The sequence below is a fragment of the Petaurus breviceps genome, unplaced genomic scaffold, assembly GCF_028583685.1.
Source record: "Petaurus breviceps papuanus isolate PSGF00001 unplaced genomic scaffold, PetGlider_PUasm1.0 90775, whole genome shotgun sequence".
In the NCBI taxonomy this organism is placed as follows: domain Eukaryota; kingdom Metazoa; phylum Chordata; class Mammalia; order Diprotodontia; family Petauridae; genus Petaurus; species Petaurus breviceps.
In genome coordinates this window covers 3,475,562-3,503,042 of record NW_027187342.1, presented here as the reverse complement: position 1 = coordinate 3,503,042, position 27,481 = coordinate 3,475,562, and the positions used below count along the sequence as shown (strand labels likewise).

The window sequence follows — 27,481 nt, the reverse complement described above, 5'->3', positions numbered from 1 at the left end:
TGTATAAAATGGAAATGGAATATTAAAGAAGCTTATTCCTAATTCATTTCCTTCTCCAACCTTTTTTTATCCTAAGTTCAATACTTTTTGCTTATTATTCAATGAATTAAATTATGAAGTAGATGAGAAACTCATTGGATTTAATGCACAAAGTCAGAAGTATCTTGGAAGTTAAAGTTATAGGAAAAATATGCACAATCTCTTTTAAGACATCCTACGACCAAGCTTGAAACTAGGAAACTTCTTAGTTTTATTTTATTAAATGAAAAATATTAAACAGTGAAAAAATAAAGAACTTTCAAAATGACTTTTAAGAAATTTACACCAAGTAAGAGAATATTTTAAGTTGCAAAAATAAATTTCTGAACCTACCAAAGAATTGGATAACAAATGTTAAAAGTCTTTTCCTGAAGAAGGCCCAGATGGATAATAAAATTACTTCTAGTTGGAAGGGAAAAACTCTGGTTACGTTAAGTGAAACAATTATGTACTGCATCATCTTGTTTAATCTCTTACTAAATAGGTGTTTCTTACTTGCACATCTAACAGGATACAAAAAAAACTTTGCTAATTTGTCAACATATTAAAAATATAGGTTGATCAAAGTACTTGCTCTGCCTGAAAAAAAAAATCAGAATTTTCAAGATACCAATAAACATAGAAAACCAACATATACAAACTACTGATATATATATAAGTATACATCTTAGTTTTGACTGAAAAATACTCTTCTATTTCTTTTTTTTACAGTGACCCTTAGTTATCAACTTCTATCTTGGGTCCTGTGAATCCATCAGAGTTTATAAGAAATTTTATTTGAATGTGTAACTCAAAGGCACTCAACTCAGTGGTCACAAGTTCCTGAGCTTAAGTAGGAAATAGGATCCTTTAAAAAATTGTTTTTAAAAAAATACATAGATAGATGAGCACAGAATAAAAAAATGCTTAATAAGTAATACTCAGTACACAAATAACATGAATAATAATTTAAGACTATACAGGATGCTAAAGAGAGACTATGGAAGGAAAAGCAACTGCCTTATAAAAGCAAAATAAGATGCATAAAAATTCCTTTTCCTCCCAAAATAAGTTTCTTTGAAAATGAAACTGATGATTTTAAATCCTAAAAAAAATTTAAAATAAAGGCAAAACAACACAAAAAAATTATCTTAAGTTGAAAAATATAAATACAGTCCTCAGGTTAGTCTTTCAATTCCCCAAAGTATATAGAGGATGTGAAACCATTCAAATCAAGTATAAACTGAAGAGACAGATAAGAGAAAAGCAGAATCATTAGAGATTGAATGATAAAACTGAAGGGCAACTTTAAAGACACATCAACAAATCTATAGGCAGATGTTCAAACAATTTCCTAGTTATTTTTCATCCAAACAATAGAAAATTTGCAGATATATGAACAAAGTTCATCAACATTGGGTTAGGGTCAAACTTTATCCAAAAAAGTATATATGTATTTCATTTGATAGAAAATGTCAAATGTTCCATTAATCTTCAGTTCCTGTCTGCTAACATTAAACAGAAAGCACAAGTTGACATTTTCATAGCATAATTGGGTTTGGCAGGAATTTTCTTGGCTTCAAAATTTACTTTCTTCACATATGCATAGAATTATACTGAGGATAAAAAGTTAAGTTAAATGTATTCATCTGCTATAGTTCATAAGGCCTTTCTCATTATTAGTCACCTTATTTGTGTATATCAGTAGGGCCATAATGTTAAAGTAGAAATAAAACATTTTCAAAGTGCAACTGTGTACCATTTGACCAGATTGCTCAGTTTTCTGTATTCTCTAGTTGATCGCCATCTTCAGGTTTTTTTTCTGGTGATATATACAGGAAGTTACAGCAGACAAACAAAGGAAAGATGAAAAGTCTGCTATCCAAATTCATCACCACTTGTTCCTATACAAAATAAATTTGAAGACACGTTACAAAGTAAGCAGGACAGAAAACAGAGTTTTAACAGTTTAAAGTTTTAAAGTTCAACAACAGGGTGAAGTTAGAAATACAAAGATGAAAACGACAGTGTCTACCCTTTGAAATGAAAAAGCAATAGGAAATAACTAGATATGTTAAAGTAGTGTGATGGAGTTAATGTGCTCTTAGACTTTAATCAAGTTTAGTTAACAGGGAGTGCTGGGGAAAAGTCAACAATTTCACTATATTCTGGACCAGTGAGACATCTCAAATATCAGATCTAGTTTTAAGAAACATGCTTTGAGATACTCAGCAAAACACAGAGCTTCCAAAAGAGGGCTTATATGAAGAGGTATCTGGCAATCATGTCAATATGACTGCAATTAAAACAATCACCAAACACATGCAAGATACTGTGCTGAAGCCACATATGGAAAAAAAAAGAGCTGCTTCAATGAGTTTAATGTTCTACTAATGTTCTACACCCAGATTAGGGATAGTATTTTGGGGCAAAGAAAAAGGACTAAAAATGATGGGAATGTGTATGTTCATGTGAACACATCGTGCACACACTCTGGGGCTTGTATGCACATACATAGAAATGTGGAAAAGTTTCATAGGAATGGCACCAGAGTTGAGCCCTAAACAAAGAAGATTCCAAGAGTACATGCATTTCAGGCACAGGGTGGTGATGATGTACTGCCCAGTTTAGATGTCAGGTCAGTTCACCTGAAAGGAAGAATGTATTCATGAAGAGCAGTATGAAAAAAGATGGGAAGCACAGCCTATACAAAGCATTAAGTGCCAGGCTGTGAAATTTGCACTTTATCTCAAAGGTAGGAGGGAGTCCCTCAAGGTTTCTGAGTAGTGAAGTGATAAGGTCAGACCTGCGCCTTAGAAGTATTATATCCAACTATATAGAAGATGGTTTTGCAAGGTAAAACCTTAAAAGCAGGGAGGTCTATTAGGAAGCTACAATAGCCTAGGCAAAGAGTTTGAGTGCCTGAATTGGAGTGTTGGCAAATGATAGTAATGAAAATGGAGGGTGAACAAGAGTAAACAAGGTCTCAAAGGCTCTGAACTTGAGGTTGGAAAGACAGTAGTGCTCTCAAAAGGGACAAATTTAGGGAGGAAGATCGGTTCAGTTTTGGATTTACTGAGTTTGAGAAGCTGATTAATTGGTGATATGAGGCAATTAATTAGTGATATAAGAAAGGGTTCAGGAAAGAGTTTATGGCTGGACATATAGATCTGGGAGTCACCTCTACAGACTTCATACTTCTATTAAAATAAAAGCAGCCCTAGGGCTTTCCCATCTACTCTGCTACTGCCTCCTGAGGTCTTCTAGGCCTTACCATTAGCCTGTTGGGACTTCTGGGACTTTCTATTTGTCCTGAAGCTGAGCCTTTCAATATATGTGGTCTCTTCAGGTTAGAACGTGAACTCAGGATTATTGGGACTGTCTTCACTTTAAAACTTCAATACAGATTACTTGGAATGTAGCAAAAAGAAATGCTTTTTCATTCAATCTTTTATTCATTTCATTCTAGGTGAGACATTTTAGGATAGATATTATTAAGCTGGAGTGTCTAAAGGAGGGCAAACCAGGGGGATGAATCTTCAAGATCATGACATTTGAGGAAATTTGGGATGTGTGGCCTGAAGGAGAAAAAAATTCAAGAAGAGTCAAGATAGCTGTGTTCAAGTGTTTGAAGGGTTGTCGTAAGGAAGAGAAGAATTTAGAGAAATTGGTAGAAGTTACAAAGACAAAAATTTAGGTTTAAGATAAGGAAAAATACCTAGAAACAGTTTCATTACTTTGAGCTACATTCCCTCTCTACAGACCTAGTTTTTAAAATTCAGTTCCTACAGGAGATATTTTAATTTCTAACTACCTTTTAAAATCTGCACACTGATCATTAGAAAAAACATCACTTGAGTGATACACTTTCTACACAACTGTAGGAACCAACTTTCTATTATTAATGTAAAGCATTAAACAAAAGATTATCTTCAAAAGGCCACAAAATCAACCTACCTGATCCTTTTCAAGAGTAAGTATTTGGTATCCAGTTGTTCTACTACAAATCAGTTTCCCACTACTATCAAGAGAGGCCAAACGTAGTCTAGAATTATAAATAAAACATCCTTATCATATAAATTGAAAACTCAGTCCATTAATGAATTATAACTGCAAATTTCTTTTTGAAACCTCAATTTTACTGCTTTTACCTTTATATTTTTCAAGCAGTGATGCTATAAGCCTTCTAGATAAGACTTCACAGAACCAATTAATCTGATTTCAAAGTACAATCTGATTCCTTCAGTCACTGCTATCATACAATTCTTGAGATGTAAGCAAAAGAATTTGTGATGTCCATACAACTTACTTTTTAGAACTTGCTTGGCAGACTATGTCTCAATTTGTCTGCCTACATACTTCCTCATCAAATACATATTACAAGAAAAGACTAGTAATAAAAGTTGGAGGTATCAGCATGGTACAAAGTTGTGGACATGGCTAGAATATTTACTTGCTCTCATATTGTCAAATTTATGTCTTTTGACACCTATGTATTTTAAGTGTAGAAGACAGCCCAATATCAATGCTATTGATAATGAACTACTATATCCTAAAGCACTACTTTCTATTCATCTCTTAGATCCTAATATTATTTCTCCACCAATTCTGAGTTCTCCAGTATATAATGGAAACACCAAACATCATTAATTAGTTCCACAGAAAATAATTTAAGCACAACAATATTATAAGAGGCAGTCAGTTGCACAGGGATAGAGCTCAGCAGAGCTACAGCTTCCTGGGTGGATTACCTTCAGTGAAGCCCCTAGTGACTTGATAGTACAGTTGGGACCCTGTAGCCATTTGGCTGCACACAATGCTCATTGAGGGAGTGCTAGAAACAGTACACTTGTATCATACCCCATTGGTGCTTTGTCGGGTCTGATAATCACCCCCCTCTTTTCTTCTTATCCTACCTGAATGCTATATTTCTTCGAGGTTGTAAACTGACAGATCCACTGCATGGCTGATTCAGTGTGTTTCGTTTGAAAATAATATAGCGATTGGTGTAAGTGACAAGTAAGTCAAAGCCAAAGTTAAACCCTGTCCACCGCCAGCAGTACTGAAAAAAATACAAAAAATAAAAGAGCTGTTATTTCAGGTCACGATACTGGTAAATCAACAATAATCAAAATGCTACAAGACTGGGGTTGTTGCTATTCCTTTCCTATGACCCTTCTACTCTTTTCTTTATTCCAGTGTCTATTGCTGCCTTCCTACGCCCCACCAAATCTCTGTTACCTCAACATAACTATTAACTATCCACAGGTACTGATGAGATTCATCTTTGCCAGGCGGCTTTAAAATAAAAAAGAGACTTCTAACCAGAAATTTAAGATAAACTTTCAAAGATCCATTTACTTGGCTCAAGAAGCTAGGAGGAAATAACCATCACTAACCATCAAATATCTCTTGATTGGTTTCTAAGCTCTCTGAACCTCAAATATTAGAAGACTGGTTAATCAACAAGCACATAGGTGGTTAAGGAAGGCCTAGTGGGTCAAATAAATTAAAACACAGGTTACCATCATTAAACTCTGATGCTTCTTCTCAACATGGATGACAAGGTCTCATCAAAGACTGAAATGCTTCTAGTACAGACTCAGTGATGGTCTGTGTCTACTGTCTAAGGTCCACCCCTTGCTAAATCTGGAAAGGCTCACTACCAAAGGTTCAGACACAGAAACTCTGAAAGACTATTCACTAAGTAAGAGAAGGAAAATACCCACAAACCAATAAAATGACAGATTCTTAAAGTACTTTTTAATGATTTGAGACCTCAAATATAAAGGAGGGAAGCTTGAAATATGGTACACATGCTCACAATTATGAATTTAAAAATAGTACAAGTATCATCAAACAGAGGAAAATAGCAGTTCCATCTCTAAGTGCAGCAAGGCCTATGGGTCAGTAAATTTTTTCTGAAGTAGAAGAAATACCACACTTCTTATTTTGCTGTTAACTAATTGGAATAAGAATGTAAGCAAACCACAACTGGTACTTACTTCACCATCCTTGGCAAGTTTTCTACCACACCTCATGCTATTTCCTTCAAGTTCCTCTTTATTAATTTCCTGAGGTCTAGAAATACATATAACAAATGATTTTGATGATATCAGACAATAGTTCATTGTGAATTCTGAAGTAAAAGAACAGAGAAACATATGCTACTAGATTTAAAGTATGAATTTTTCCACTGGTGGTACATAAGAGTGATAGGGATACTATGATTTAATTGTCTGATTTGACATCTTTGTCAAGTAAACAGGTTCAAATTTTACATTGCATTTCTCATTACCTCTATTTCTATTCTGCAAGTATTAGGATTTTCATACATCAGAGAATGTAAAAAAATCTAGATCATTTAAAATATAATAATTATTATAATGATTGGCATTTATGTGGCATTTGCTATGTGCCAAGCAGCGTACGAAGCACTTTACACATAATCTCATTTGATCAGTAAAACCCTCAAAAGTTCCAATTCTATTAATCTAGATAGGAAGGGAAGCATTAGTTTAATCTCCCAGCAAATTTGAAAATTATGCATTAGGAAAACAAAACACTAAGTCAAATTATTGTCACATTCAGAAACTTACTATTGTGGCTTTAACTTTATTATGTCTTTCAGTCTCATAGGTAATCAGTGTAAATTACAATTTAAACAGCAAAGAAAGAGTGGATTAAAAAAGAAGTCTAATACCTTATACCTACCCCGTATCACTATCTTGTTCTGCCCTGAGCATGGCAAACCATTGTTGTTTATAAACAGAAGCCAACCATTCTAAAATTCAAAGATAAAAATGGAAAAAGAAAAGTTTAGAGGATTTACACATTTTTGAAAACATGAGAAAACTAAAGCATAATAATCAATCATCCAGTGGGTTTGCATTTCACAAACTCATTACATTCAAAACAGTAAGCAATAGGTAACGTTTATCTCTAGGTCAAAACAAGAGGGTCAGTATTTCTCATACAGAACAAGTAATCTGGTTTCTCTTCAAAGGCTTTTACCATTAAACTTTAATCCTTTAGATCAAATGTTGTCGAATTAAGCATATAATTTTCTATTGTGCTTAGCCCCTAGCATCAGGATCTTAACATGAGTTTTAAATAGCTAGACTAATAGATACTCTGAAGTAAACAAAAAGGTCTTAGAGATATTTCATCTGATATTAAGCCCTCAAAGAGATGTATCTTAACTTTATATACTGTTTTTAGTAGAATAAGTTTTAATAAATGATTCATATCTATTATCAGGTTAAAACAGATTATTCATTTTTACTCTGGATAATGTCATGTATGCTTTAATACTTAAAATATAAGTCTAAATAATATATTTAACCTGACAAATATAAATTTTTACTGTGAGTAAATGATTCATATTATGTTTAAATTTTTATGGCTACTTTCCTTCCAAAAAAAAAAAATTCCTTTAACTAACATGTATAATCTCACTTAAACCCACAGTAATTCTATATATTATTCCACCAACAGGGTCAGGGACTAGAAAATAAATAATTCCAGATATGGTAAATGGTATAATATTTATTCATCATTTGAGGTACATAAAAAAATAAAGTACAATGTGCCACATTGTGACTGTTACAAGTTAGGTACAAGAAAATGGCAGTACATCATAACACTAAGCAGCAATTAAAAATCACTGCTTCATCTACAATTAGGTACATAAACACAGATAACCACATAGAAGAATTTCCTTATAATGCTAGTAGGACTAATATTCACCTTAACTGCAATTTCAGGTTTCTTTTATATAAAATTAATGTGCTTTAAGAAAAAGAATTTGTGGTATAGTTAAAACCATGTAACAATGAATTGTTATAATGAAGTCTAGAACATTATACACATACTAGAGAATCCCAGTACAGCAATATATATTGTACAAAATTTAAAAATAAAACTTTGGATATAGGCTGAATAGTATGAGGGGAGACAGCGTAAGAAGTGGCAGTTAGGAAAGGCTTAAATCCCCAAGTTGGTTTCCACATATACCCTGGCTAGTAACACCTAAGCATTAAGTAATTATTATGACAAATGTTAAGTGAATAACCAAAGTTTTTATTTTTTTTTTCTGGCTCATGCTAGTGAAATACTCTACTGTGTGTTAAGAATGTAAAGTGGATTTTTGTTGGTTTGTGGGAGTGGGGAAGATGACACAGGGAATGGGAAATAACGCATCCATCCATCTTGATTTGTGAGGCGACCCCATTGTATAGGGTGCCCTAAGCTCACATGCTAAGATGTTCAACTTTACTTTCAAGTTGAGAAAATAAGGATGAAATCTGGCCAGTTATTTTTCAACTTTTAGACCACCTTTATATCCTTTTATCCACATCCTCCCGCCCCCCTCCTCCCTTATCTTTCTGAATGTGGAAACTCCAGGGACTAATGTGAATTGCCATCTATTCTGCAACATACAGTCTCAGAGAGTTGTCTGGGGGAAATGAGAGCTTTAAGTGATTTGCCCAACATCACAGATCCTGTTCATGTCAGAGACAGAACTTGAACCCAGATGTTTCTGACTCTGAGGTCTGCTATCTACCCACCAATCAACACTGCCTCCTTTATTATACCAAAAAAGTAAAAAAATCAAAGTTTGATTCAAGATGATATAAACATTTACTATTTTCTAAAAGATATACATAAGATGGCATAATTTACATTTAAGAATATATTACAATTGTGACTTTCAAACTATGCATCATAAGGTACAAAGTAATCAGGAAGGACACATAATTAGCATCTGTTTATCATCTCCCAACAGAAGCATGGTCAAATGTCTAGAGAGCAAATATTCTTCCCAACAACTGCACAACCAATGAACCAAAGGGAATACTTTCTTCTCAGTCCTTTTGAGAACTTATTCATAAACAAAAGCAAAATCTTACAATAATACAGGCACTATTCTGTGAAGATGTCTCCAAATGGGTCCTATTAGAAACTTTTAACATTTAAAAAAATTTACAAATTAAAAATTTTCCAAATGAATGTTGAAAGAAATCTTTTAAACAGGATTTTTTTTTTAAGCAATTGTGGTTAAGTAACTTGCTCAAGGTTACACAACCAGTTTTTTTGTATGGGTGTTAAGTATCTGAGGCCAGAATCAATCCCAGGTACTCCCGACACCGGCCCTGGCGCTCTTACTCACTGCGCCACCTAGCCGCCCCTTAAACAGGATTCTTTTCAAATACATCAGAGGATAATAAAATTAAAATTTTTTTCTCCATGTTATACTTCTATAAATATTATTCCAGGAGACTATTTATGTCTTAGACATAGATAAATGGGTCTTCAAAAAAAAAAAAAACTGGACTGCCCAAACTAGATATTTTCAGACCTATAATTTCGAATACTTTTGTCATTTTTTATATAAATCTGAGCACTTTAGACTTCTGAGTTTACAAAAGAAAACTGAAAAGAGAAATACTATTATCTACTTCATATGCATATGACTTAATATTGAATGGAATTTTGAATCAAAAGATATGACTTAGAAAAGTAATCAAAAATAATTTCAAAATATTTAAAACTCTAATTTTCAAAGATAATACATGTTTATTTTCATATGAAGTTTTACAATACTCAAAAAGAATGAAAAGATTCTTTTATGAAATTTATCTTTATAGGACAATCAACTTTAAAGAATTAGCTAGCTATAAATAGCTAACACAGGGAAACAATACTAAAGTCAATGTTGCTGTTAAAATAATTCTTTTGTATTCTTTTTTTTTTTTTTGGAGGGGGAGGCAATTGAGATTAAGTGACTTGCCAAACGAAGGTCACACCGCTAGTAAGTGTTAAGTGTCTGACACCGGATTTGAATTCAGGTCCCTCCTGACTCCAGGCCCTGTGCTCTATTCACCCCACCACCTAGCTGCCCCTCTTTTGTATTCTCTTACCTGAAGGTATGAGAGCATCCCTTTCAATGATTCTTGCAGAAGCTAAATCACTGATAATATACTGCAACCTCAGGTGTCTGAATACTGGTATAAAAGCTTTTCCCTGATCAATTTCAAGGAAGGCAATATCTTCAAAATCTGCACAAAAAGAAAACAAATGTTGTTCTGTTTTCTCCCAAAAGTTAATTTGTTTTTCCAAGAAGCAGTATATATCCCATGTATGACTACATACAGATATACAGTTACTCTAGAAGGCTCTACTCCAACGTGTCATCCAACGTGTCATCACGACATAGAAATGACCTTAGGCTCTGGCCATGCCAATGGATCACAAGCTCTGGCAAGTGCTACTGAAACATAAAGCATTAGTATAGGTGCAGGAAACAACTCTGTCTAAAAATCAAGCTAAATTCAGACTGCTTGTCATAAGAAGGTTGCCAGGTGATTCATTTTAAGGCCAGAGCAACTCAATTCTGATGAGAAAGATGTGATCTGCATAGGTGTAGGTATTACCAAAGCTGAAGAAATCACATTTTTTGAAACAAATGATATACAGCAGAGGCATATAAGTTATGTTGCTTTCAAAGACCCAGATGCATCACAAATAAATAAAATATAAAGAGGTCCTAGAAAACAATTCAGTTCTAGAACTTTACTGGGCTGGGCCCATTTTCATGAGTCCGAATGGAAGGGAATAATTCCTTGTTTTTGACCAGCAAAATAAAAAAGAAACCAACCATACTTTTTTTTTTTTAAAGCAATTGGGGTTAAGTAACTTGTTCAAGGTTACAAGGCCAGTTATTTCTGGGTGTGGTGCTAACTATCTGAGCCTGGATTCGATCCCCAGGTCATCCCAACACTGGAGCCGGTGCTCTTACTCACTGAGCTACCTGGCCGCCCCTACCAACCACACTTCTAAAGAGACTTACGTGAAAAATGCTATCCAACTTCAGAGAGAGAAATGATGAAATCTGAGTGCAGACTAAAATTAATACAGAAACATGTTTTTGCACAATTTCACATGTTATAACTGACATCCTATTGCTTGTATTCTCAATAAGTAGGGAAGGACTGGAAGGAAGGACCAAATTCAGAACTCAAAAAAAAAAATGAATGTAAAACCAAATAATTTTTAAGAGTCCTGCAGAGCCTGTGGGCTGGTCTTTTGAAGGAGGAGAGTTGGACCTGAATGACACACTGATGGTCTGGCTCTATTTCCCTATGACTGAGTCAAGTCAATGTTTCAACTTGAAACCAAATGTATTAAAATGTTTTGAGAAAAATCTAGTAATTCCAGTTCTACCCTAATAAGAGGAAATAAAATGTTATTATAAAGCTAATAAAAGAAAACCTTCAATAGCTTCATATTTATTATGTAACATATATAAGAAAAAAATTCCAGTGATATACAATTTAATTCAATAAATATTTACCCCCTGCTGCATGCAGGAGGGATTGGGAGAAATATAAAGCTTAGAAAATGCAGGGTTCACTATCCTCATACAGCATATTCAATTCAATCAGCATTAGTACTGAGTCTATAAACTTACTGTCTAATAGGCAGACAAAACAAATCAAGAGCTAACTATAAAACATAAAAATACATAAATGCATTAAAGAGATGCAGAACACACTATAATGTAAGATCTGAATGGGAACAGGTCCGAAGGGTTGGGGAAACACCTCCCTTCCATCCTCTCATCTTAACTCCAAAACTTCCAATATTTCATCTAGTTGGCTACTCTCATATAAATGATCTTGATACTACAATATTAGACCAGGGGTGAACTCAACCATTTTTGTGTGTCATGGACCTCCTAGTACTAGAAGTCTATGGACCCCTTCTAAGAATAATGTTTTTAACTGCATGAAAGAAATATACACAGTTACAAAGGAAAGTAATCCTTTTGGAACAGTTATTAAAATATTTTTAAAAACAAGTTCATAGATGCCAGGTTAGGAACCTTCTTTATAGACTGTCATAAGGTAAATGGTAATTCCATTATGGTTGTCATATGTCAAATATGGTTGTGATTTTCCCATCATCAAAAACAGGTTTATAGTTTTGCAAGAATTTATTTTTATTTATTATTTTTTAAGAATTTTAGGATTCCAAAACCTTAATTTTACCTTGAGGTAAAAGTGCTGATGTTTGCCACTGTGACAGTCAAGTTCAATTATCTATAAAACCAAACAAATCTGATAAGACTGTTGACTTCACTGCTACATATAATGATTTAGAAAAATCCAAAATCTCAATTGTATAAAATACTGGGGTCGAGGGGCTGAGGGGGTGTGTGTCACTGACTGGGAATAGTAACATTAAATAAAGACACTAAAGAAGAAGCATTAACGTTTGCTTTATTGTTGCACCCTAAGGACCATGGGACTTTTTTCACTGACTTGCAGTTGAAACCCTCCATATTCTCACTCAGTACAATGAGGACAGGGACTCTTACTTCTCCATGTGTATTCCTGGAATACACATAGTAAGCACTTAATGTTTGTTTGATTCATTCATATTTGGAAAAACAAATATGGAAATTAAGAGGATGTATCAATACACCTTGCTTTCTAAAATTCTTAAAAAGCAGTGTGTAAATTGCATTATATATTAAAAGTACTACTTGCTCTATAAAATAATCCCAGAGTCAATCCTTCTATAAAATGATTAATATTTCTGAAAATTTGAACTTTCATACTGTTTTTGCTCAAGGCAAGCTGATCCTTGTATACTCCTACCATTACACCTCAGCTGGGTAGCGTTTATTTTGGGAAAAAATAAAGATGGCTAAGCAATAAAAGCAAAAAGATATTCTCTTGTTAAAATAAATGCGCTGTTCTATCTTCAGTCTGGTATGCATGATAAAAAGTAAATTCATACAAAACAGGCTAAGCATACCTTTCCTACGCTTGGAAAACCACGTATCTGCTTCAGGTAAAAGCTGTTTTAATGATCCATTCCAAGAAGGCACTAACTGAAGAAACATCCACTAGATCAAAAAAATTTACATGACAAACTCAGTCATAAGAATTCAACATATTTAGTGTTTTTATATTTTAAAGAGTACTTACCAATCATTAAATAGTCAACAAAGCTAAAAGGAAGGCATTACCTCCGTTTTACAAATGAGACACGTTATTGTTCCTCAATTCCATTCATTCAAGATATGACTAGAAATTTCTAAAAAAGATTTGACCAGGTTAAGGTTATTCTGTATGTCTGCTAATACAAATGGGTGTGGAGGGCATGTTAGAGATAATGTTAGGCCTTTGAAAAAATCAGTCTTATTTCAAAATGGGAAGAAAACAGGTCATGGATATCTAATTGGCAGAGTGGCTTCAGGTTAGATATAAAGATCATATTCACAAAGGCAAAATTTTTAGTAAGGTGTTCTAATTCAAGGGAAGGAACTAGAATAATGGAGAGGGAGAAGGGAAAAATTGTGCAAGATACACTAAGCATATGTATCCCAGAGATAAGAGTGTGTAATATAACTGTCAGTCCAGAGAAAACCTGATTTGCTGTAACACAGTTATTGGGAAAGACTGAACTATTCAAAGCTACAGAGCGTTCAGAAAATCAATATTAAAACCATAAGTCACTGATTCGTAACATTGTACTTCATCCAACAGAATTTATGACTTCCTAAAAGTGTTTGATTCTGGAATAAATTTTAAAAAATTTTCATAAATAATCTTAAAATTGGAAATCTTATTCTTTTTAACTTCTTCTTGTGGAGCCATTTCAGACATGTCCAACTTCTTGAGACCCAATTTGGGGTTTTCTTGGCAAAGATAATGGAGTGGTTTGCCATTTCCTTTTCCAGATGAGTAAACTGAGGCAAATAGGGTTAAGAGACTTGCCCAGGGTCACAAAGCTAAGTGTCTGGGGACAGATTTGAATTCAGGTCCTCCTGACTCCAGGCCTAGTACTCTGTCCACTGCCCTTTCATTTTTAACTGATCACCAATTAGTTAAATTAGTATTCTCTATACTGTGTGAGAAATATTTGACATGAGGAAAAAACCATGGGACTCTGGTCTGATGCCATTACTAAGACAATTTTTTCCTTCATCACAGCACAGGGATCTTCAATATTGACAGAAAGTCTAATATAACTATCGTGGCAAGAGAACCAAGAACTCATTGCTTAGATGAAAGATAAAGAAACCTTCAAGAGCAGGAAAAACAATGCTAGCCATGTCCAAAGGATCTACATTTCACTCCTAGGGCATTTTATAATATTTTAAATGTAGTACACTTCCTTTCCAAGGAAAACCTGAATGAAGAACAAAGACTTGGGTTTTTGGCCACTTAGTGGCCAAGAAGACACTTAAACTGATAGAATCTAAACTCCCAGGGGCAGGGACACACAATACCTAACACAGTTGTCGTTCAGTCATGTCCGACTCTTCATGACCCCATCCGGAGTTTTCATGGTAAAGATACTGGAGTGGTTTACCATTTCCTTCTCCAGATCATTTTACAGATGAGGAAACTGAGGCAAACAGAGTAACATGACTTGCCCAGGGACAGCAAGTCAGTTTCTGAGGCCAATTTGAACTTGGGTCCCTCTTGACTCCTGGGCCAGCACTCTTACCTACTGTACTACCTAGCTGCCTGACACACAGTAGGTGTTTCATATATTCTGGCTGGTTATTTTGGTTCTCTCATAAGCCAATTTCCTCATCAGTAAAATGAAAATAATATCCACCTTGTATACCTCACAGGGTTACTGTGAAGACCAAATGGAACGCTGTGAGGAAAGTACTTTGCAATTTAATACACTATGTAAATATAAGATGGTGATCCCTATCAAGATATGTCTACAACTCAAAAAGGCATTTCACAGAAAATTGCAATGAAGTTCTTAAAAGTTACATACACTATTTTAAAGCTAGAATTACATAACACATTGCATTTCACCTTTTAAATATATATTTATGTTGTACATGTATAACCTATATCTGATTGCTTACTATCTCAGGGATGGAGGAAGGCAGGGAGAGAGAGAATTTGGAACTTAAAATCTTAAAGATGTTAAAAAATTGGGGGAAAATACATTATTATGCTAGTCTTACACTTAAGGTCCCCCTTAAAATGCTTCAAACATGGCATGGAAATGACTCCAAATTCTCAAGGGTGATGCCAGTGAAGCACCAGATAATTAGTCCTATTACACTAAAAAGTCTTCAAATGTAAAACTGATGAAAGACTGTATATCTGATGTCCAAATTAGCTAAGTAACTCTGAAGAAACTCATCATCATGTTGGATAAAGTAATAAATTTTTTGGGCACAGTAACTTGAGAAAGGCAGTGTAAGGAGAGCCCGCCTCAGAGTCAGGAAAGCCTGAATTAAAATCTTGCTCTGACACATACTGGCTACGGGACTCTGGGCAAATCACTCAACCTTTCAATACCAGAGGCAACCCTGTAAAATGCAGAGCAGGTGCTGACCTCCAAAAGTAGAAGGAATTTCCCCTCCAGAAGTTCCTTATACCTATGAGATAAAAATCACAGAGCAGGTCCGAAAGAAAAAATAACTCTTTAATGCCATCTAGACCATTATAATAATAGCTCATATATAACAATAATTAATAATAGTTCATATTTATATAGTACCTTAGGCTTTCCAAAGCACTTTACAAACATTACCTCATTTTAATCTAAGTCATTCAGGGGCTGTAATGGGTGGAGAAAGTACCTAAACTGACAAAATAACAAATCCTTGCAATACCTAAGTAGGCCAGTACCTTCTTAAGAGCAGTGTATACATCCATTTCCACTTGCATCACAAATAGATTAGAAGAACAGATCAGCTGTTTCATGAGGCTTATACTGGAAAAGATAAAATATGGTATCAAACCACTCAAAAAATACAGTTGAAGAACAGAAGGTATATAAAAAAGATGAAGGAAAATTTTTTCTATTTTTACTTTATAATAATGGAATGATCAATGAAATAAAACCAATTTTCAACCAGCATCTAATATTATGACAGCTCTGACAAAACTGCTCTCCCACCAAATCTTAGGAAGAAGTTCTAATAGCATGGAATACCAGAGAGATGGGTGCAGGACGTCGAGTTTGGAAACCTGGGTTCAAATCTCAGCCTATTTATAAACTTATTAACAGTGAGAACCTGAGAAAGTCACCCCCTTCCCCAGAATGCAAGCTGCTAGAGGCCAAGACCAGTTTCACTTTTCCTTTGCACTTCCTTTCCCACAGCACTTCTCTGGGGCTTAGTTTCTTCATCTGTAAGATAAAGGGCTGACGGTGATCTCCAAGCTCTTTTTCACAGAATTACAACATGGGAAAGGACCTCAGAGGCTATCCAGCACAACCTAAACCTAAATAATCTGCTCTTTTCAATACAAGAGGAAAGGGGTGATTGGGCTTTTGCTAGAAGGTCTGAATCATGGGATGATATGTGTATAAAGCACTTTGCAAGCTTTAAATGCTATGCAAATGTTAGTTAGATTATTACTGAAACTGGAAGGTACCTCAGAGTCTATCTATTCCAATCCTCTTATTTTATAGATTAGGAAACAGGCTCAGGAACATTAAATGACTTGTCCAAGGTCACATAAGTGGTGAGACCCAGGTGAGAACTGAATCCAGGTCTTCTGACACCACAGCCAGTGCTCTGCCCACTGTATTATGCTACGCCCTGAGATACATCATTCAATTTCTGAATAGCTCTAATTACTGGAAAATTCTCTTTATTCACCTCTATTCCCCCTCCAACTCCTTGCTTCAAGTTCTGCCCTCTAGTATGGACAAGATAAATTTAATTCTTCTATCCTGTGATGGGCCTTCACATACTTAACAAGATGTCCCCTAAGTCTTCTCTCCTCCAAGCTGAACATTCTTAACTCCTTTAACCAACCCTCATGTGATATGATTTCCAGGCCCTTCATCATCCTGATCTTATTTCTCTAGACCAGGGGTGGGGAACCTGCAGTCTCAAGGTCACATGTGGTCTTGTAGGTCCTCAGATGCAGTCCTTTGAATCCAAACTTCACAGAACAAACTCTTTTATTAAGGTCATCTGTCTAGAGTCTAGACCAGGCCTGCACAACCTGTGACCCCACCAAAGGATTTCCTCTGTATTTTTCAAAGATCACTCAAAATCCTTTGGTGTGCCAAAAGAGGCCTGTGGGCTGCAGGTTGTGCAGGCCTGGTCTAAACCCTTCCTAGTTTATCAATGCCCTTTTTAGAATATGGCACCCAGAAGTAAACACAATTCTTTAGAAGTGATCTCACTAGGGTACAATACAGTAGCACTATCATAACTCCCTAATCCTAGACATTATACCTCTTTTTACACAAGCTAAGACTTCATTAGCTTTTTTAACAGATATCAACATGTTGTTGCTGTGTTTTAAGCTGCCAGTTCACTAAAATCTCAAATCTTCAAAACACTACTTTGCTTCTCTTCTTCAATACATCTATTATTTGTAAGGCTGATTTTTTTTTAACCCAAGTTAAAGATTTCATATTTATCTCTTTAGATTCAACCCAATACTCTTCTCTGTTGAAATCTTTTGAACCTTGTCATTCAGGTTAAGTCATCCTTACCAGCTTTTTAAAGCAGTTTTGAATCTAAATCTTAGATTTTCCAACGTTTTTAATTTGGAAATTTTCCCACAGGCACTAAAATATAAAAGTATTAAATTAAGCCCCAAAACTCTAACCATTAAAAACTTTAAATTAACAAAAGTTTTCAAGTCATTTAACAAAATGAATGGAAAAAGTTTCAAGAGATAGACTGAAAATATCTGCCACAGTTGGGCAATGTAGGGAGGAGATGGGAAAGCTGGATGAAGAGTCCCTAAAATTTTTTTGTAGCTTTGGTGGGCTTCAGGGGTATAAAAAAGAATTTCCATGCCAATTACATGGTTCAGGAAGGAAGTTAAGATTTATTATCTGAAAATATTATATTTGTTCACAAACAACATGTCTTTATGCTTAAATAAAAATCCTACATATTAATTTAAATTCATGCTTTAGGATCCTTAACCTTTAAGTTAATTAAAAATTCAAATACCTGAGTTCTTTGAAAAGATCAACACTCTGATGAGTCATCAAGTTATTTAGAAGCCATTCAAGGCACCTGAAATTATTTAAAATCTGTAATCAGTACACTGCTTCATATTTATTTTTATAGTAAATATCTCATCAAAGTCTATCAGTTGTGATAAATATAATCTAAAGTTATATAAACAGAAAATAGTACTTTTTATAGGACATGATACTATCATTTAGTCTAATATCTAGAAATTTAGTACTGTTACTCTCAGAAGTTTTTAAGGGAGTTTTCCTTGACTCAATTAATGGTAGCATTTTTCACTGAGTGAGAAAATTCCATTCCTACCATTTTTTCTTGTGTTAAAAATTACTTAAGAGCAGATCAGTTATGACTCACACATTTCCATTGCTTCCATTAAAAACTGAATGTGAATATAGTATTTCAATTTTGAAGGGTTAAAAAGCATGGATTGCCAAAAGTTTCACAATACACATTAGCTCCTTTATCTCATCATTTACAAATTTTAGTAACTGTCTTAAAGACCAACTACAACTTTGAACATACAAACATACACAAATGTTTTTACAAAAAGTAGGTCACTTTATTTCAAACTAAAAAATAAAAAGATGACACTTTGAGGAGCATGTGTTAAGCATCACTTTCTTAGATACAATGTGATTCTATATTCCTATCATTCTTTCAACTCCTTATTCTTTTACCAGCTAAGCATCCTTTAAAGAGATCAAAGCAGCTGATATCCCAAAGGGGGTGGGGGATTGGAGGAGAGAAGACAACTCACTTTTTCTTTACAGAATCTAATCCATAGGTCCCTGCTGATGTGTAATAGCCACATACAGTTTTCACATTAATTGTTTCCTTCATTGTCTCACCACACTGTTGTATTAAACCATCCTGTAAACATAAATAAGCACTGGAAATGCCCATTTCACATGGGAAAACAAGCTTAAATATGTGCTGCTCTTAAACATTAGCACACTTAAGCCACTAAAAGGAAAAAAATCTATTAAGAGTGACAGTAGGCATAAGATTAATGCAAATACTTCATTATGCTAATTTTGAACTATCTAAAATATCCAGCAATATTCCTTTTAATACTTCAAGTATTAGAAGGGAAGCAAGGGAGGAAGGGAGAAGCAATAAGCAGGATATGACCACAGTGACTCTTAACCTTCACCTTCCTAAGTCTTTTCCAACTCCACAAATCTATTCTCATAACTGTCCTATTAAAATGTGGGCTCTTTTCCATGTGACAGCTGATAATGTGGCATGCTACAGGCTGGAATTTATAATTCCTATCACTATCTGAAAGATGCATTTTTATGAAACCCTTAATACTAAAGTCCTCCTCTGATTCCTTAACCAGCAGGGAAATAACTGTGACTCCTTGAAGCTATTCTAGCAAGGTATAAGCTCGGTAGGTCTTAGAGATGACTGTCTCAGGCTAAGAGCCTAACACATTTGGCTGTATCAAGACAAACCCAAGGACCAGCCTAATTAAGTTCAGAGAAGCTAATTTCAAGAGTGTTGGCTATTAGGTAATTTTTTTTTGCCTTCCACAACCCATGAAATCCATCTACTAGCATTTAAATAAAGCACTTAATCCATGTTGATAAAAAGAGTATGTACACTGACCTATCTTTTTAAGTATTTAAAGCCAGAGTATTACTGTTTTAATTAGTTTAAAATACATTCTTTCTCAGCTAAAAAATTAAAACTGCTTATTAGCTTTCTTCAATATATCAAAATACTACTGTCACTTTTCACTCAAATTAAAAACTTCTGAAATAACCTTAAATGCATAGTTTAAGTAGTTAACAAATAATATTTTTTAAATGTAGAAAGCAAATTTAGAAAAGATATCACAGAAGGCCAGAAGCACAAAAAAGTATACTTTTCTCTGAAATAAAAATCTAGATTACTAAGTACAAAACTTTTTTCCTAATCAAAGAACCTCTGTGTAAAGTACATTCTGAAAACTAATATTGAAGATAAAGTCAACTTAATGTAGAAATTAATGTCATTTATAACAATTACTAAGACATTAAAGTTAGAAAACAAAATGCAGAAACTACTAGAATTTCAAACTCAGTAGTAACTGTACAACTAGACATAAAAATACATATGAAATTTCTATGTAAATGATGTTATCAGCAGTTAAAAAAAGGTTTGCAAAGAATAAATGACTCGTGGTTATAAGTAGGTAACCACCCAAGTTATGTGCTTGACAGTTATCAGACAAATCAGGAATAAAAAATCTTTTGAATCTAAATAAGCAATTTTTTCCATAATACAACTCACTACAGCTAGTGGTCATGTCAAACAATATGCTTACTTCTGATATGAACAAGTTATTTATTTTCAGTTAAACCACAAGAAGATTTAGACGATGCATTCACACATTTTTATGACAGAACATACACACTGAAGAACAGAAGGATATCGTAATTGATCCTGCGTTGGGGCAGGGCACTTACCAGCTGCAGCATACAAGCTGCTGCCAAAATGGCAATAACTCGGCTGGGCTTTATTAAGACATCATCTCGATATAAAGAGCCAAATGCCACCTGCAGTGCTGAAAGTAAATGTACATATTAAAAATGCAAAAGAGCAATTAATTATAAATTCCACAGTCTGTTTTGTAACATTGAAAACAACTAAAGACTAAACGTCACAAGCAAAGTCAGGACTTGAGAGTATCTTGACAGGACAGGAGGCTAGAATGGAGCTAAGGAATTCCACTTCAGTCACTTACTTGCTCTGAGACCCTGGGCAAATTACTTAAACCCTCTCAGCTACAGTTTCTTTATCTGTAAAATAGGGATAAAAGCAGCATCTACCACACAGGCTGAGTAATATCAAAGGAGAATATATCAAAGCAGTTTTGTAAACTTTAAAATGTTAACTATTATTATTCTATTATAACAAAGCATCTAAAATAAGTGTAACGATCCAAAGTGCTAAAAATTTGTTATCTTTAGTGGTGATAATTTAAAGATGGAACAAAGAATTAGGAAGTTACTACTTGGCACAAATTAGTAGAACCTCTCCAGCATAGGTCAAACCTAACCAGCTAAGATGGACATATGAAGGAGTGTGGATTTAAGACATCCACAAAGGGCTAATCACCACCTTGTCCTAACTCTCTCCCCTAATGAATAACTGGATTAGATGGGAGCAAGCAAGCGACATGGAAAGACAGAAGTGGAAAGGTAGAAGAGAGGCATCTAAACATAACACCTTAGAAAGGAAAGTTAATAAGCCTCTAATTAAAAGGAGAAAAAGGAGGCATACCAGCAAATTAACCATATAGTAAAAATGTAATTATAATTCATGATAATAGATTTAGTTTAAATTCTCTGTCCTTATGAGCTCTTTTATATCACGAAGACTGTCACAGACAGATGCAAGAAATCAAATTGCTGACCTGTTCTTTTGGCACTGAGGAGATAAAATCTGACAAGAAGCAGGAGAAACATGTAAGTTGGGGCATACTTTCCACTAAGAAGATGTTTGGGTTAATAAGCTTCTCTTTTAAAATAGAAATATTCTCAGAGAACACTCAGGCTTTAACAAAAGTTATTAAAACTTTCATTAAATGCTTACTATAAGCTAGGCACAGAAGAAAAAAAAATTAAATTACTGGTTTCAAATAAATTAATCATATTTAGGGGAAAAAAAATTCTTTACCTTCTACATCAATATTCTGGTCAGGAATCTCCAGTTCAATAGCATTCATGCTTGATTCTTTCCAAGACCCACTAAACATACTGGAAAAGTAGCCAGACTAGAAAATACAAAACATTCAAATTAGATCTCTGATAAACAACGTGTAGCTAGGTATAGATAAACAAGGTATAGTAAATTGAAAGAACACTGGATCAGCAATTGAGTTCTGGGTTACAGTCTTGGCTCTCTATGACCTTGGGCAAATCTTGTTCTGAGTCTTAATTTCCTCATCTGCAAAACAGGGAAGATAAATATCGCGTCCAAATGTGGAATGCATTTCAGGCTTACATAAAACTTAAATGCAACTTATAAGTACGTTAACTTGTAGTACAAATCTTTATTTTTTTTCTGTAAGAGATCTCATTCTGGGGGTACCAGGTCCATATAATCCCTATATACCTGAAGCTCTCACTGAAGGAGGAGAGAAGAGGTGAGAGAATTAGCATTTTTAAGTGTCTACGATGTGCCAGGCGCTATGCTAAGTGTTTTGCAAATATTATCTCATTTAATCTCCATAATAACCCTAGGGGAGAGGTGCTGTTATTATTCTCACTTTACAGTTGAGGAAACTGAGGTAGACAGAAGTTAAGTGACTTGCTCAGAGTTACAGAGCTCCTAAGTGTCTGAGGCTGAATTTGAACTCAGGTCTTCCTGACTCTATCAACCCTAAGTGCCTAGGGGGGAGAGGCCATCATGGAGGTATGGCCCACTCCTTGTCACCACCATCACCAACTAACTGCCACCAATAGGCAGCTAAACACAAGATCCCCAAGAGCAGCATAACATCTCTTCCCACCTCCCCACCCACCCCCATACCACTGGGTCCTGCTTTCAGACCAATGTTCCCAGCCATCATTCAAAAAAGTAGCTCCTGTGTAGAGTGGACCAGATATTCCTACCAACTGCCACTCATAGAGCAGGTGAACATTCTAGTTCAAGTAGCAAGGCAACCTGAGGGAGAGACAGGAGGCAACATGTCCCAGGCAAGTCAAACCACTATCACCCCCATCTCCCCTCAGACCCTAATGGAGACAGCCCAGAACCCTAAACCCAAGAGCCTTGGGAAGATCAGTGCTTCCAGCCCAGTGTCCTTAGCCATTATCCTGGACAGTAACTCTCTGTGGACAAGCAGCCTAGTGTCTGCTCCTCCAAATGTTGCAGACATAGCTACTAAAGACCTAGAAAAGAACAGTTTTTGTCAGCAAAGTCCTTGACACTGTCAAATGGCTCAACATCAGAAATGGACATGATTTTATCAGTGGAATGTTATTAAAAAAAGAGGCTTTTGCTGTTGTATTCTAAAGACCCACAGGGCTCTCCCATCTGACTGCTGAAAACTTCTTAATGTCTTCTCTCTTCTAATAGAATGTGAGCTTGTTGAGAGCTGGGACTGTCTTGTCTATTTGACAAGAACTTAGCACAGTATGAGAATTTAAGAAATGCTTTTTTCATTCATTCATTCAAGCCAATATGGCATTTTCACTACCTCTTTTGCCAAACTACTAGGTAGATCACAGAATCACAGGATTTGAAGACTGGAGAGATCCTCAAGGCCCATCTAATACAACTCATACACAAAAAGAATCCCCTTTAAAATATACTTGAGAAGTGACCATCCAACCTCTGCTTGAAGACCTGCAAGGAGAGGAAAGCCAGTACTTCCCAGGGTGACCCAATGCACTTTTATACAATTCCAATGTTTGGGAAATTTTTCCTAGCCTAAATTTGCCCCTTTGCATCTACTATTCTTGGCTCTAGAGCCAAAAAGAACAAATTTAATCCCTTCTCCACAAAAGAGCACTTCTAATATTTAAACTTCAGCTATTCCACCTCCAAAGTCATCTCTTCTCCAAGTAAATATGCCCAGTTCCCTCAACTCATCTTCATATGTCAACCACTCAAGCCAACCTTCACCAGGAATCCTTGGATGTCCGTTTCACTGGATTCTCTTCAGGATAAAGTGATCTATGAAAAGTACTATGTAAATGTAAATCACTATCATGTAAAACTAAGTAACTTAGGTTATTAAAATGCCATACACAAAGGCAGTTTGACTATATGTAAATAATGCGTGGACAGAGAGTTGGGAAAGACCTGGGTTCAAATGCTTGCTTTGAACACTTAATGCTTATGGGAACCCTGAGGAAGTAATTTAACTTGAAGTTTGGTTTACTCGTCTATAAAATAGGGATAAGATTAGAATTATTTACCTTTTAAGAAGAATATTTTGCTAACCTTATTGCATTATACAAATTGATTATTACTGATGTAGCTTCCTATATTTTATAACAAATTTATACTACCTAATACATTTTGGGAAGGAGGTAATATGCGGAGTCAACAATACTTCTAACAAACCAAACATACACATATTTAGTAAGCCTAACTTTAATTAGTGCTGACACTTTTCTTTCTTCTCTTTTCTACACCTTCCCCTTCTTATTGAAGGAACTTCTAATAAATTTTGTTGAGATAACAATATAGGCACAGCACTAGTTTAACAATGAAGAAAATATCCAAATCTTTTCTGGCTTATGTGTTAAGCTAAAACAGACTTTTTTTGAAGGCTCTGCATAAGTAACTAAATTGGAAGATAGCTTTTCAATCAGACTACTGGATTCAATGAATAATTATTACTTGTGAAAATAGATTACTATATTTACTTATATTACTATAAAGGACAATGAGAAATAATACCCTTTAGAATAAACTAAATTTGATCAACTCTAGATCATTTGGATAAACAGAACACTTACCTGACACAAGTATATTTTGTGTAAGCTCCATTCTTCTCCTAGAGCACAAATCTTAATGTCACTATTTTCCCCATTCAAAAATAAAGTCTGATAAATATATTTGGATGTGCTTTTTAATTTTTTCCTGGGGAGGCAAAAAAAAACAACAAAAACCACAAAGTTATGTATAGATGTAACACTCAAGTGCAAACTTCAGACATGCTCACTTATGTCTCAAAATTTTGAAACTTTCTTTGTGCATCTAACAACCTCAAAAGGTTATCTAGTCCTCTATAAAAAAGAGCCTTATGACCTTTGTCCAGCATGTGGTCACTGGGCCTTTCCTTGAAGACCTCCAGTAATTGAAAACCCAAGAATTACCGAAGAAGCTCATTCCTTTTTTGAACAGTTCTAATCTGAAATTCTGAGAATAAAATGTACAAAAGATCAAGATGTATCAACAACTTTAATTTACTTGGGGACCATCATTTACGAATTCTTTCAATAGTGCTTATGATGATTTATATTCCCAGTGCCTATCATCTTACAGGCTTGCTGATTGATATTTATGCTTCATTTTACTTCTGCAACAAAAAGGAGATATTACCTAAAAATGATTTTTAGTAAAAAAAATTTTTCTTTAAGAAAAAAAAAAAGACCAAAGGGCCATAAAGGTTGCTGCCTCAAGATACAATCAACAGGTGAGAGCCCTTGGCAGAGATCTATCCATCACTTTCTGATCACTCATGTGGTATTTTCTTTCCTAATTGAGAAGTTAAAACAAGCAAACAAAATTAAACCAGGAGAGTGTAATTAAAAAAAAAAACACTTTGTAACAAAGAGACCCTATCAGTTCAGCTACTAATTAGCTTTAGGACTTCATTGAGCTTTGGCTATAAAGAGGTTGGGTTACACAACCTCTCAGTTCTAAAAAGTGGATGAGCCTGTTTACATTATATTTTTTACTTGTCAGTCACCAATCATTCAATGAATTCAGAAGCCTCTGGGACCTTAAGTTGTTAACCATAAATATATGTTTTCAAAATAACTACACAGGAAGTAAGCATTTAAAGCCCCTATATGCAGTCAACAACTTAAAAAGTAGCAGAGCCTTTGAAATAAACTAATATTTCAGAGACTCCACTAACAAACTGTTGTTAGCAACATAAGCACAGCACCTTGGTAAAGGATAATTGTTCCAGATTTTCCACTTCCAATGAGGGGGCGACAGGGTTGCATGGTTAGATATCTAAAATTATATTTGTGAACTATTAAAGGCAACCGGATGAATGGCTGGTTATTCTACAGACACCCACTCCAGGAAGACAAAAATACATTACACGGTGATTAAACAAGGTTGGTGTTAAAATATTTTATGAAGGAGATCCATGCATTGACTTGGCGTTGCCCTCAGCTTGGGGCAATTACTAGCACACTATAATAACAGCCTGGCAGTTCTTTCCTCTGTAATACACAAACACAATCAGGTTCATGAAATTATAGGATTCAGAGCTGAAAGGGACCTGAATGATAGTCCAAGCTCCTCATTTTACAGATGAGTAAACTGAGGCCCAGAGCAGAGAAGTCCAAGTAAATAACTAGCCAGGAGGTGAGCCCTGGTCTCCTGACTCAAAACTAGGCGATTTCCCCCCCTGCACTGCAGGCCCTTCCTTTCTTCAGAGAGCAAAGAACATTATCTCTGAGTCAGGAGATCTGGGTTCAAATTCTTGACACCAGGATGACCTCGAGCACAAGTAATTTTCCCTGTGGAAATCTCGATTTTTCATCTGAAAAATGAGAACAAGATCACGTGGAGGAGGGCTTTAAGACTTACAAAGCCCTTTTCCTCCTAAGAGCTCTTTGAGGTAGGGAGTCCAGGTAAGGCAGAAGACCTATCGTCTTTTTGCAGATAAGGAAAGCGAGGCCAGAGAAAGTCAGTGACTCGTCTATGGCGGCAAGGCTGGCACCCAGGGGGTCGCGATTCCATCTGCTCTTTGGCCAAACTAGGACAGACGGCACTGACCCGTGAGATCTTAAGCAAGTCATTTCCTCTCGGGGCTTCAGAGAAGTTGGAAGCTCTAGTACGTCTGGGGGAAGGGGAATCATAAACACCTGGGGCAGCCCGGGGGACCCCGCTTCCCAATAGAGTCAAATAAAGTACACCGGGTCAGCAAAGACACCGATTCTCCTCAAAAACAGGTGTCAACACCTCTGACAAGGTCAGCCTCGAGGCACGCGGGCTCTGCGCCCCGAGGGAGGGGAAGGGGGGCGCACCTGCGAGGGGTGTTGAGGAGCCGCTCCTGCTCGTCCCCCTGGTCGTCGTCGTCTTCGTCGTCCTCCGAGCCGGGCTCGCAGTAGCAGAAGCCGCTGCCGCGCTTGCGCTTGCGGCAGCCCCGGCAGTAGCAGGCGCTCCCCCGGGGGGCGCCCCCGCCGCCCGGCCCCGCCGCGCTCCCCGCTTCGGAGCCCCGCTCCTGGACGGTCCGGCTCCCGCCTCGGCGTAGCACCCGGCTGCTCAGCGAGCCCATGGGAGGCCCGGAGACTCCGCCGGCTCCAGCGCCGGCACCCCGCTTCAGGGAGCCCGGCCCAGCGGCGCCCCCGACCCCCGCGCTTTCACGTAGACTCCTCCTCCTCCGCCACAACCGCCGCGTCCATTGTCGCCCCGCAGCGCTCAGCTCGGCCCACCTCCCGCGGGGGCCCCGCCCCGCCCGGTCTCGCCCCGCCCCTCACCACGGGCCCCGCGCATGCGTGCGCTGCCCTACCCACCGCCACGGGCTCGGGCGGGCCTGGGCCGGAAGAGTAAGAAAGGTTGGGCGGAGGAGGAGCGCGCCCTGGGCGTGGAGGGGGAGGGAAGGAGGAAGGAAGAAGCGAGAGGGAGGGGAGGGGAGAGACCAAGGGGAGGGGGGAGAAAGAGGAAGGAGGGAAAAGGGGAGGAGCAAGAAGGAGAAAAAGATCGACCAGACTGGGAGGAAGAGAGATAGGGAGGAGCGAGAGGGAAGGGAGAGAGGAAGGGGTGGGGCGAGAT

General features: G+C 36.4%; 1 protein-coding gene across 2 annotated transcripts; it reads right to left on the bottom strand.

Annotated features, from left to right (window-relative positions):
* Positions 1-233: 233 nt before the first annotated feature.
* On the bottom strand, positions 234-27,052 carry GMCL1 (germ cell-less 1, spermatogenesis associated). Of its 2 annotated transcripts, none has more exons than XM_069068908.1 (14): positions 26,734-27,040; positions 24,481-24,604; positions 21,686-21,782; positions 20,473-20,570; positions 18,777-18,889; positions 17,996-18,061; positions 15,699-15,783; positions 12,844-12,934; positions 9,942-10,079; positions 6,733-6,802; positions 6,024-6,099; positions 4,935-5,080; positions 3,976-4,063; positions 234-1,922 (listed from the first exon to the last, which is right to left on the bottom strand). In XM_069068908.1, exons 1-14 carry the CDS (start codon positions 26,982-26,984, stop codon positions 1,794-1,796), a joined length of 1,572 nt encoding a protein of 523 aa, XP_068925009.1. In that variant the 5' UTR covers positions 26,985-27,040; the 3' UTR covers positions 234-1,793. The 2 variants fall into 2 exon arrangements, with proteins under 2 accessions (XP_068925009.1, XP_068925010.1); XM_069068909.1 differs by lacking the exon at positions 234-1,922 and adding an exon at positions 1,964-2,666 and having other exon boundaries at positions 26,734-27,052.
* Between the last annotated feature and the right edge of the window lie 429 nt (positions 27,053-27,481).